Raw genomic sequence first — 13,882 nt, forward strand, 5'->3', positions numbered from 1 at the left:
TATGGCTTTCTTCTTGATATACACTCACAGAAACGTTGACAAATTCAGCCAATTTTTAAATAAAGTTACTTTATCATGTTGTCCGTATTTTTCCTTTCTATGTTATATCAATATCATTTAAAAAAACTTCAACTACATTGTATCCTCAAATGAAAATGTAAGTAAATAACAGTATGAAATATTTATCAAGCGACCTAATTTTCGTGTCATGTTAATATATGTCATTAATAATTGTTGAATTACATGATCGATCGAATCTGCTCTGTTAAACTTTAACTGGAACGCATGTCGAGATAATGCATTTAATTAAACTGGGAGGGCTATATGGCGCAGTCCATCAAAACATGTATAATCATAATATGTTGTAAATAGAAAGGAAAATTTGTTGATGAAAATGTATGTAATTACATTAACTAATAAATAATGACAGGGAATGCGATATTAAAATGTAATAAATATGATAGAAATAGTTAGGTTTCAATGCATTATCTCTTTTTTGTTTATTTTTTAATACTGTCTGCCATACTAGGACATTCAGTAATAGGTTTGACGTTATTATATGAATTTTTTGAAAGAATGGCAACACGGTAGTTGTCTAATCCAATTGAGGCAGAATACTGTGCGATACTCGATGTATTTGTTTACAATTTTTATGCAGCTTTCGAGAGATTATTTTGCTGGGCAGATTCACCAGCACAACAGAACAATGTTATGGCAAGGCCATGTTACGCTTTAACTTCCATACATTATGCTACTGAATCAAACTGAATACTGTCAAAATGTCATGTATTTGCTGTGCATTCAGGCGTTTTACAGATAAACTGCAACGTCACTTGTATGTTATGAAGCTGGTTCAGAAAGACCCTGCTATCTAAGATCGTTTTTTAGACATTTCTGTGGTTTCTAGGTTAGGTTTTCTACATGAGATCCTGAGAAAAACGCCTGACTGCACAGCAACCACATGGTTTTTGTCAATATTTAGTATGAAAGTTCTTCATAACATAGCCTTGCCATAACATTGGTCTGTTGTGCGGTAGAATCGGTCCATGAGAATATATTTTTAATCGATTATCTGAAACATATATTTGAAATATATGAATTAAAATGATTTTTGTTTCAATTTTATTAATTTGCCTTTTTTCATTGGTTTTCAGATTACTGCGGCGCGGTGTTTCTCCTGCGAGAAGCGGCAGTTTGCCGACTAGTCCTGCTCCTCTCGGCAAGGGAGTCCCGCACAGGCCCGAGGCGCAAAAGACTGTTCGTGCTCGGCGACTCATGAAGGAGTTTAGAGAAATACAGAGGCTGCAGCAGAGTCGGGCCGATCCCGTTTTTACGGTAATGATACTAATGATACTTTTTTATGTTTTTAGTTCAATTCTTTTAGTATTTTTTGGGGACTTTTGCAAAAAAATTCATATTTTCTGCTAGTAAGAGTAATTGTAAGTTAATTAAGGAGCGCCCATCAATCACGTGATCGATTTTTAAGGAGTTTTGAACTTCTGCTTCCCCTTTGATGATACGTGGTGATATTTAAAATTACCCTCGTAGTACCTAGAAAATCGTGATTTTGTTTTTTATTTGGTCAATTATTTTTAAATTCAGGTGAAAAACAAATGCACATTATATTGTACTAGACCTCTCTCCCCCATATGATATTTTGTCAAACTCACCCTCTTTTAAGCCCCACGTGATTAATTGATTCCTTAAAGTAATCCTTATTGATTTATAATAAAAAAAATTAGGTGTAAATGGTTTGCCTTAGGACAAGTTGCGTGAACTACCCTTAATAAATACCTAACTTAACTTAATAAATAATTGAACCTTAGTAACTTTTATGATTTTAGAATTTTCAAAAGTATACTTCAAAAATGAAGTTTTCACTAACTTATCAATCCGATTTCGAAATGTTGTGCTAAACACACTATCCAAATAATATCTAATTTAAGCTTAAAATATAGACGGGGTGTATGTTTTAAAGGCTTTTTGTAGTTCTACAATATTTTAGGTTGTTCTTTAAGACCACCAATTCTATCATACAAAATTTTATCATCACTTTCACAAAAAAAAATTTAATAATTAAATACAAAGAAACGGCCTGTTGATCTTTAACAAAAAATAATAAGCGCGGCTTTCAACTGACTTTCCAACAGAAAATTTTGAATTTTCAATATCAGTTCAGAATTTTTGGCGAAGACGTAGAAAAATGGTCAAGTATTGGCTCACAAACACTTTCACGCACATTTGATTTTTTCTATTGTGATGTCAAATGTTTCAGAAATTTGAAAGTATATAAAATTAGTAAATCCAATTTTCTGGCAGATATATAAATTCCTTCGGAATGTCAAAATACAAAAATGTATTTTGTGAGCAACATATCATTTTTAATAAGATTACTATAAATAAAAAATATAGAACTTTTGTTATTCGTTTATTTATTGCAAAGTTCTAATCAAACACATTATTATTATTTTCATTTTATCTTAATCATAGGTTTACAAAATGTATGTGAAAATAGGCGATTTGCTGTATACCTACTGCTCGTTTTAGATATTACTTATATAATATAAAGATAAATTTTTGTCAAATAAATTCAGATATACTGTGCCCATACTGGAAAATTTCGTTAATAATTTTGACAATAATTAAGATATTGTTTTAATAAAAAATGCGCCAAATATAAAATCTATTTCACTGTAGGTATTTTATTTAATTAATTGATGGCACAATCATCTTTTATATTGGGAATTTTCATCTATTGAAAACAAAAAATCCATTTTACTGTACTTCTCATTCAATTAGGAAAATACATTATTGGATATATCTTATTCTTGTAAATAGTTATTTATTCATACGGCATCTAATGGCACAATCATCTTTCATGTTGGGAATTTTTGAATTATTAAAACAACTAATTTTATTTACACATTCGGCGAGGAATCTGGTCCTATAAAAAAGTCATCATCAATTACTTTTTATTAATCAATTACCTATGTAAATATATCCTTATAAAAAAATCATATGAGAACGTTGACAAATAGCACACACAAACAACATAACATTTTTTCTCTTTTAATACTTCCTTATTTCGAATTGAATAAATTACAATAACAATAGCCATTGTACACGCTATTACGTTTACTGTTGTTCTTACAGGAATTCAAAGTGAAATTAACTTTGATAATTGCCACATCGGCTAATCATTTATATTGATGTATATCGTAGATGTATTTATATATTGAATGATTGAATTACACATTTTTAATAGAACTTTTGCAAACGTAATCAATCAGACGTAAATTGTTATTTACAGTGCTATAAATGCCAAACGTCCCGATCTATTTAACGTATTAAACGAAAGCTATTCAACTATAAAGAAACCATTTTTGTTATGGTTCTGGGAGTAATGGCAAGTAGTAAAATAAACGTTTTGCAATATAACTATAAAAAGCTCATGTTCATGCCTTGTTATTTTCGTTATAACTATTTTTACAGTTCAGTTGTTTTTATGCGTACTATTTTTACAAATCAACAAATACTATATTTTTTATGTCTGACCAACTTTCATCTCTACCACGTAGTATAATATGTATATGTATATTAGGGTGGTCGCTAATACGGACATTTTCGAATTTCCTTGCTCCCAAGGGCTCAAATTATTCCAAATTGATAAAAAACAATTCTCTGAAAGTTTTAGCTCTTAATATTAATTTTTTTAGGTATAACTTAGCGACAAATGAATTAAAAGTGAAAATTCGTATCATTTTTTATTGAAAATTTCACGCTCTGCAAATTTTTTGAAAATTTTTCATGCTATTTCCATACAAAACTTTGATTTAATCCAACTCTGCTGATAAATATTTCTGACAAAATACCAGACTATGTATATCTATGAAATCAAACGTATCCATGAAATTTATATTTTGCATTGGTTGAATAACGTAGCTAATATTTCGTAGAATCCCTTCAAAATTAAAAAAGGTGTTGGATCTGTTTGCCCCCTGGCTGTCTCATTTTACCCCGCCTGTAGGGTAAAACGGGACAGATGAATAATTTTAGAAAAATAGTAAAAATCACATTTCTCTAAATCAAAAATAACTGAACATAGTTTAATAATTGATTGTTCGATAAGCGTTAAGTGTTGTGATATAGTTCATTTGGTTTATGCAGTATAATTACTTAAGGTCAAATTGGACCTTTGTGGCCCGCTCTTACCTATTTATTTTATAGATACATACTTATAGGACAAATAATGTAACTTGTCATGCTTTGTAATAATAATCAATTTTTTTTTCAAATATTCTCCTCTGAAAGCTATGAAATTTCTGCTCTTTAATGTAATGACTTCTACTCGTAAGTCCTAACAGAATCTTGATTTTGAATGAATGCGTTGGAAGTTGATTCTAATAATTTTTTTTTGAATTCTCTTTTTTTTTGTTTAAAAAAAAGTTCTTTTGTTTAATGAGTTTTTTGAGGCTAAAATAAAAATTTTCGAATGATAGTGTTTCTCTCTTTGACAAATTTTATATATTATATTAGGCTTTTGAATTTTCATGAGCTATAGATTTTTATTTGTGTTTTACCAGAAAAAGCTCGGATTGAACGTCTTTTTAACATATATAATATTATTGTATCTTTCTAATTTCAATTAATTGTAGGTTTATGATATTTTAAGATGTGTCAGGCGACGTTTATTAAAATATTGATTCATTTTGTGGCTTTTTGTTTTACCAGATAAATAATTGGAACGCCTTTTTGTTAAGTTAATAATATTAGATTTGTTGTTAAAATTCTTTTGCAAGAGGAAAGCTGCAAATTTATCTTTAAATATAGTAAAGATAATGTTCTGAAATCTAGCCTAACAAAATACAGTGGCACCTCGACTTACGAGGGATTCGATATACGAGTGTTTTGAGATACGAACTGCCAAAAAAACGTTTTGTTGTCTCGACGTACGAGCACAATTTGAGATACGAGCTTTAATACGAGCGAGTAAGAGTTCTTTTATAATAATGTGAATGGGATAATGAAGATATAAATAATTTCGTCTAATATAAAAGGTGCAAGTATAAATTCTACACGATGATCAATATTTTTCAAACAAATATTTCATCAATAAAGGAATTAAAATAATTAAAACAAAATTAAATTATTCTGATACGAAATTTTATATTTAAATTTATATATAACTATTTAATATTTTAAAATCAATTTTAATAATATACATTGTGCTAAATTAATTATCACATTCAGTTCTAGTGTTTATCTGATTAGACTACTTATTTATGCTCAGTATAATTTTCATCTACATGCTACATAATAAATTCACAGCTTATACACAGCATACACTCAAGTTAATTAAAAAGTTCTAACAAGCTTTAAACGCAAATTGCCTTACCTTAGCATTAAACGAACATATCAAACAATATGTTAATGGACATTAACCCCGTTTATCTTTAGGTCGTAACATTTTTATTTTATTCATACTGCCTGTAAATAAAACTACGGTAAATAGACTCATAAGTAAACTTTGGGTTGCTTTCTTCATAATGAGTTTACATTCTGAATAAGGCAAAGAATTTTGCGAATGCTACCGAATTTGGTAACAATTTTTCCTACTTTGAATGGTTTTGCAAAAATGAGTGAATCACAGAAACAAAGAATAAATAAGAGCCGAAAAAATCGACAAAATCATAAATTGATTAATTTTTTAAATATAGTGCAGTATGAATCAATTAAGCTTCTAATATAAGGGTTTTTTGCTAATATAAAGCATATTTTATGTTATACTAATTTTTTATGATTTTTTATTTTTATAATATTCACCCTCTGTTTAACCCTGCATATTATTATCCTTATATAAAAACATAAAATCCGGAAAATATAGCTTTGCAATATTACCATATAATTGTAAAAAATACGATGTGGTAAAAATTCTAAAATTTTGATGGTACTGATAAAACTGATATTGGATTTATCTTATCATAGTACCACTTTTATAAAAACTATAAAATTTATATTTTTAATGAGAAAATTTGAGTAAAGTAAGCAAAATCATTTATACCTTACGTTTAAAAGGTATATTCAATTATTGATTTTAAAATATTGTTAAAATAGACATGTATTGAGAAATAAAATTTAAATTAAATGTATTATGTGACCACAAATTTTCTCTTTGTGTAAAAATATTATAGACTATATCTTATTATAAATTATAGACCTTTACCAATATCGTTTTTCTATAAGTCAGCGTTTCATATTTCTATTTCTATTCTTTTTTAAAATAGAAACAGAAGAATGGCTGATATATGTTTATAAATAAGAGGCTTGCATTTTATCTTTTCTTTTACTTTCTAATGCATATATAAAACATAATTAATTTAATAAGATAAACATTTTTTTCGTTAAAATTCAGCATTTTTGTATCTTTATTATTTGTTTATTGAAATTACTTTATTTAATTTTTATTTTGTGTATGCGCCACACATTAGCTTATAGGATATGTTCTCTGATTGCTAATTATAAATTAATGGGAAAAAAATAAAATAAAGGGAAAAATTCAGCATTACTGTGAACACCGTATATCGGATAATATAGCAAAAAATATTTGAAATTTTTATTCATAAAATATTCATAAGGAATAAATTTTGGGGCACAAAGGTCTAATTTGATTTTCAGTGTTTATTTTGTCTAAATGAAACATCACCACAAATAACATGTATCAAACAAACAACTGTCGAACTATGTTCAGTATAATTTCCAATTAATTCTCAATTATAGAATTATGTTTTTTATCTATTTTTCTAAATTTTGTCACCTGTCCCTTTTACCTCATAGGCTAGGTAAAAAGGAACACTTAGAGGACAAACAGATCCAATGTCTTATTTTAAAAGGATTTTACGAAATAATAGCTAAATTATATAACCAATGCGAAATAAAAATGTTATGAGCACATTTTCAGAAATATTACACCGTATATAACATTGAACTAGTATTATTAATAAATATTTCGTGAGAAATATTTATTAGCAGATTTGAATAACTATTAATTTAATTTATCGTTTGTAAAAATGTTTTTTTACCCCAATCTACTTTTTATTTATTATTTTCTAATTGCTCACACCTTTGCCAGTGTAAATGTTCAGGTGATTCTTTTTACTCCAACCACATGTAAGCTATTCTAGAGGTTATATAAAAAAACTATTCAAATTAACTTAAAAATAATAATACATCTTATAAAACATTAAATAACGTATACCAAAAAATCATATTCAGTTGTCATAAACTAAATAAAAGAGCTCAAAACCAAAAAACTACCAACGAAGCAAAATGCTTTTGTTATGAATATTGATAAACGGTCGTTTACTTCCAGATAGCGACATCATAATTTAACACACATTTTGCCCTCTACTTTAATATAGTATCATTAAACGATTGTATACTTTAATAGTTTTTGAGATAATAGTGGTGCAGTAAATAATACGCCGAGATATCACTTCTATATACTTCACATCAATCTCTCACAAAATCTATCATACTACTAGTGCAGTTAATGGAGAGGAAAAAGGGTGTAACCTCTGAATTTTTTTTACTGTGCTCCGAGTCCAAATTGTGTTCACTTTTGAACTTGAGGGTAAGATGAACCTAATTCCAAAATTTCTTGCAAATCGGAGCACAGTAAAAAAATTCAGACCCAGAACGCTCATGGAGTATACTATTTGTAATAACAAATAAAATTGAGATTGTATAAATAATACTAGATACATGTTTGCATCAAAATCTTTTTATCAAATAATATATCATTTTATGCATCAAAATTTGTATTTATTTTCATATTATTAGAACAATACGTGTTCCTATAAATATTGCAAATAAGTCTTAATTAGTCGAAACAAGTGCTATTTACCTGCAACATAATGATGGCCTTTTGTTCTTCCATTTCTTATGAATTCTTTGAAAGCGACGTCGGGCTCGTATGTCACTTTTTATATCTGGCTGCATGTCAGGATTCTATTTTTATCTTTAGTTACTACCTTTGCTAGTGGTTTCATTAATCTTTTATGAGAAAGCGTATGTTTTATGCATGTGTAAAACAATGAACCTACAGTGATAAGATATATAATATGATATATAGGTGCGTTACAACGTGCTTACGTGCTACAAATCATATTATATTATGCCAGACGATTGCAGTTAATAGTTGTATAAAATCGTAGAATTATTTGCAGTTATTTTTAAAATTAAAGTTTAGATCTTTACTTCGACAATAATGTTTGCTTGTTGTTTCTCGCATTAAATCATTCATTGAAAAAAGCAAATACCAAATATTAGAGAACGAATTACTTTATAGTCTTGGGCCTTTGTTGGAGCCTATTTTGTTTGGAGCTTTTGGAGTTTTGATAAAATTCACGAGCTTTTGAAAGCATCAGTTTTCTTTCTGATGTTATGACGTTAAGCTTCTTTCTTGGTACTAAAAACCAAAGGTACCAAAGTCGCAGTATGGTATGTCCTCGGTAGTATAGTGGTCAGTATCCCCGCCTGTCACGCGGGAGACCGGGGTTCGATTCCCCGCCGGGGAGGATTTTTTTTTGTCTTCCCTTCACAATATAGAACTGAGCATTTAATTAATTTTGGGTTACCGATGACATTTTATTGGATATCTAGATTTTTTGCGTATGTTTACATTTTACTAAACTTCGATTTACTGCCAGGAATAAGCTTTTCTATTATAAAAATCACGAGCTTTTGAAAGCAACAGTTTTCTGGTAAAAACAAGTATAACAAATCGAATTTTTGTAAATTGCGTTATTATGGGGCTAATTCTGCGGTAAAATAGACCGTAACATAGCGTTGTTATGACAACGTAACCAAAAGCCAAAGGAACCAAAGTTGCATTCTTGTATGTCCTCGGTAGTATAGTGGTCAGTATCCCCGCCTGTCACGCGGGAGACCGGGGTTCGATTCCCCGCCGGGGAGGATTTTTTTCTGCCCTTCAAAATATAGAACTCAACATAGGAATTTCGGGTTCCCGACGACATTTTGTTGGGGACCCAGGATTTCTGCATTTTTTAAAATTATACTGAACTTTGATTTGCTGCCAGAAAGAAGCTTTACTTTTATAAAAATCATGAGATTTTGAAAGCAATAGTTTCCTAGTAGAAACAGATATAACATATCTCATGTTTGCTAATTCCGTTACTATGGGACCAATTCTGCAGTAAAATTCACTGTAATATAACGTTGTTATGGCAACAGCTTCTCTTTTGGTACTGCAAACAAGTTGTATTATCATATGTCCTCGGTAGTATAGTGGTCAGTATCCCCGCCTGTCACGCGGGAGACCGGGGTTCGATTCCCCGCCGGGGAGGATATTTTTATTGGGACGGGCTAAAGCAGGGCTTCTCAAACTTTTTTATATAGCGACCCCCTTCAAGCGCAGAAAATTTTTAACGACCCCCTCCTTCATATAATGAAATAATAATAAAATATTTATTAACCGTAGATGTAGATGTAATATCACACTATTTTACAATGTAAATAAAATAAGAATTAAAGAATACGTATCCATTTATTTCACACACACACACACACACACACACACACACACACATATATATATTAATACAAGATAAATATTAATTGTCATTAGGTTAATCTTAGAGTTGTTCATAAACATAACTGATATTAATTTAGTTATATTATAGTATAATTGCATTGACTTAAATTGTAAATGTTGAATTTGAATAAAGTATCTATCTATCTATATATATATATATATATATATATATATATATATATATATATATGTTGACAGTGTTTAAATTTGATGTTGAAATGTATATATATACATATATATATATATATATATATATATATATATATACATGTATATATATATATATACATGTATATATATATATATACATGTATATATATATATACATGTATATATATATATATATATATATATATATAATTGGAAACGTTGACGAGATATTGGTCGTAATAAACCACAATGAATAGAATGACAAAATTATATATATATATACATATTTATTCAATAGAAAAAATAAACTTTTGTAACAATTTTTTCAATAAAAACATATTATTAATATCAAACAATACTAATGTGACGGATGTGATTGTTTATTCTTACACAAATAATTAAATCTTGGCTCAATTTGAGTTAGTGCATCGTATTAAATTTTCAACGTTTATTAAAGTTGAACGGTATTTTATTTTATTTAAGTTAATGTGGAAAAGGCTGATTCACATAAATATGTTGTACAAAATGGCAGTAATTTGTTCATTGCTATTTCCGATAGTAGGGGATATTCTGATTTCATTTCTATCCAAAATTCATGCACAGGCAGGCACTTGAGAAAATCTTAGTCGCAAGGTAGTATCACTAGTTAAATCGGCAAATTCTTCTTGTGCTTTTAAGTTTAAAAAATTTATTTCTTCGATTTCAATTGAAAATGGATTGCAAATCCATTGGTGTGTATCGATATCATTGGGAAAATACCTATGCATGTAAACTTCCATATCCTTCAAATGATTAAATATATTTTTTGTTGTAAGAGTATATTTTATTAAAATATTGTTACTAATTATATACTCGTTAGTAAATGGAAACATTTCCAGCGATCCACTTTCCACTCTGTTCTTCCATATAACAATTTTTTTAACAAAGACCTTTAGTTTATTTTTTAACATAAATATATTAGCGCAGACTCCCTGCATTGATAAATTCATATCATTGATTTTATCAAAAATATCTGCCAAATAGCATAGCTTGAGAAGCCATAAATTATCGTGAAACGCCGATTATATTAAACCTACAATAGTATTTTGTATGATTTTTATTCGTATTTATATTTGCAGGTGTGTGTACTAATTTTAAAATTTTATTTATAATGACTGAAAAGTATCAGATCTGCGCGACCCCTGTCCAGTAGTCTCGCGACCCCCCTGGGGGTCGCGACCCCCACTTTAAGAAACCCTGGGCTAAAGACATCCTAATATTTTGTGATTCATATATCGTAGTGGAATTTGTTGTAAAATTGTGCGAATTGAAAAAGAATTGCCAATTACAAATGATTATTAATCTTTTTTTATCACCAAATTGAGAGTTTTGATTTGTGTATTATATATTTAATATACTCATTGCCTCAACAAGTGCAATGGCTCTACTCGAGACTGCATGAGAAATATTGTACATATTGATAACAACAAAATTTATATTATTTTCTCTTGAATTTTGAGGCAATACGTGATATTGGGAATTTATATTATGAGATTTTTGCATCAGAAATTGAGATAATAATGAAACTTTTGATGAATTCAATATATCCAATTTTAAATAATATAAAGCTTTAATAATGCATTTGTATATCAATTTTTCATAATGTAATTAATTCGGGAAGTTAATTTTTGTTTTAGCATAGAGGCATTGCAATTCTTGAGGCACTGACTACAACCTTTTATAAAACCTTTGTAAGCATTAAATTTAGTTTCACATATATGGTATCTAATAATAAGAGTCATCCGAATGTTGCATTTATGATAAAATTATTCGTCGTTTGTGGGTTTTGCAGGTTAGGTTTCATGTGTAAAACGCCTAATCTTACAGCAAATACATAGCCTTGACAGTTTGTTACTATCTGTGGGAATGGGAACCTGGGGGTGAAAGAGGTGGTGTTCGGTATCCGCGTGGAAAGGGTTAATTCATATTCGCTATGATGTGCAGAGCGTGATATTAAATATTGTATGATAGTTGATATAAAGAAGTACATATATTATTATCTTTGAAAGATTTACATATTATCCAATGAATTATTTATTAATAAAATGATGCATTATTCAAAGGTGGAACTAGTGAATGACAACCTGTTCGAGTGGCATGTGCGTTTGCATCGCGTGGACCCTGAGAGCGAATTGGCCAACGACCTGCGTGACATGCACATATCCTGCATTTTGCTGCATCTAGTGTTCCCTGAGAATTTTCCTTTCGCACCGCCGTTCATGCGGGTCATCGAGCCGCGGATAGAAAAGGGCTTCGTCATGGAAGGTAAGGCACATCATGATTTAATAAAATTAAATTATATATTAATTAGAACTTGGTTGTAATATGATCCATTTATAATAATCAATTGTTAACTTTGAGACGACATCCGCATAACGTGCTGCATATTCGGATGTAGTCTCGGGACGACATGTTGTGTTTGCCATTGCTTCACCAATAATTTTCCGTTATCAATACTAGTTATAGTATTGAGAATTATAGTCTTTTATTATGATTTCTAGTTCTCTAAGCACTCCCGTAGCCAAAAGGTTGAAGACTTTTGTAATAGTGCTAAAACAAATAAATGGACAATTCTTATATTTTTACCTATATCTTTACTATACCATCGGAATTTTAATATTTAATATCCTAATAACTGATATGTTTAATAATGCATTAATAGGTAATATGATTATGCAAGTTACTACTGCAGTAAATAATAGGGTAGGGCGGGGCTAGTTGAGCATAGGGGCAAGTTGAGCAATCGAAATATCTCGAAAACTATTCACCGTCCGTTTAGGCATTATATGGCGGAAAGATAGAGGTTTGGGAGAAATAAACATCCCGCGATCGCTAGTGGCCGCTGGACAAATGAGTGAGGCTCACGGGCGCTTTGTTTATTTTGAGACCAAAAAGTAAAAAAGTCATTCATCACGAGTTTTCGTCTAGTTTAGTCAAATGTTATTTATTTTTGACCAGGTAAATTTTATTCTTCCATATAATTATAGTATTTTTAATATGCACAGATATTCTGGGTATAATCATCACGGTTTTTTTATAAACTCAGTTTTATTTTGAAATTCCGAGTTGGGGCTAGTTGAGCATAGTTGCTAAACTTGTTCTGTCACTAAGACAATTACCATTAACTTCCAGAAATTAATTAATATTTTTAAGATTTAAGCTAAGTCTATGAGTAATGATATAAAGAAATAATGATTTTAAACAAAAATACTGAATATAATGGTAAAATAATTCCTAAGTTAATTAATCGTTAATTATTCAAAGCAAATTACTATAAGTTTTGTTTCCTCTGTCAATAAAGACTATAAATATAGAACTGGTTATTAAAAACTTATTTTATTTCATCACTAATCGACATTGAACCTATAATTTCATTATACTTTCTTAGTGCTCAACTTGCCCCACCTATGGGGTACATTGAGCATACCTGACTTTTTGCATTCAAACAGCTGTAGCTTTTAAATTTTACTTATTACCAAAAACAAGTATTAACACTTTTGTTATGCGATAAACAACAAATCCAATAAGCCGTATAGCAATTTATTGAGACTTTTCATTGAGGAGCTACATCCGTTTAAGTAAAAATTTGCTCAACTAGCCCCGCCCTACCCTACTGCAATTTTCAAAGATGACTAGATGTTTCATATATGTATTATATTATTAGGATTATAAATCAATAGTTTTATATAATGAAGTAGAGAACTTTTTCGGCATTTTTAACAAAGCCATATAGAACTTGAAATAAGCTAAAATTTTGGTAATTTGGTTTTTAATCTTGCCTTAAAGCACGTTGCAGAAACTCCTAAATTTGTAGATATAATCTTTACCTAATCAATAATAATTGAGATTTAGTAACTTCTCATATTATAACAATCGAATTTGGAAAAATGGTTATGACCCATTATTCAACCTCAATGAATTTATATAATTAAACAACTTTTCTTAAGTCTGTAATATTTTAGGATGTATAGGAAGTTCTACTAAACATTTTATCGCTAATTACAAAGAAACGGCCCGTCGATTTTAAAAATCCAAAAAACTAATTAGTACATTTTCCAATTGATATATTTCAACGGTTTT

At 29.4% G+C, this 13,882-nt stretch overlaps 1 protein-coding gene and 3 non-coding genes across 5 annotated transcripts in view; all 4 read left to right on the plus strand.

Annotated features, from left to right (window-relative positions):
• The window catches only part of LOC113365715 (ubiquitin-conjugating enzyme E2Q-like protein 1), an 86,919-nt gene that overhangs the window by 66,785 nt on the left and 6,252 nt on the right, over nucleotides 1-13,882 (plus strand). For both annotated transcript variants that reach the window (XM_026607238.1, XM_026607239.1), the window contains 2 exons: nucleotides 1,155-1,335; nucleotides 11,866-12,067. In XM_026607238.1, coding sequence (XP_026463023.1) covers nucleotides 1,155-1,335; nucleotides 11,866-12,067 — 383 coding nt within the window. The remainder of the gene's footprint in view (nucleotides 1-1,154; nucleotides 1,336-11,865; nucleotides 12,068-13,882) is intronic.
• On the plus strand, nucleotides 8,505-8,576 carry Trnad-guc. Its single transcript has one exon. It is a non-coding gene; the product is annotated as a tRNA-Asp (tRNA).
• Trnad-guc lies at nucleotides 8,902-8,973 on the plus strand. The gene has a single exon. It is a non-coding gene; the product is annotated as a tRNA-Asp (tRNA).
• Nucleotides 9,293-9,364, plus strand: Trnad-guc. Its single transcript has one exon. It is a non-coding gene; the product is annotated as a tRNA-Asp (tRNA).

This window comes from Ctenocephalides felis, unplaced genomic scaffold (assembly GCF_003426905.1).
Source record: "Ctenocephalides felis isolate EL2017-DRISC unplaced genomic scaffold, ASM342690v1 CF-g0.4_SCAFFOLD_01170, whole genome shotgun sequence".
In the NCBI taxonomy this organism is placed as follows: domain Eukaryota; kingdom Metazoa; phylum Arthropoda; class Insecta; order Siphonaptera; family Pulicidae; genus Ctenocephalides; species Ctenocephalides felis.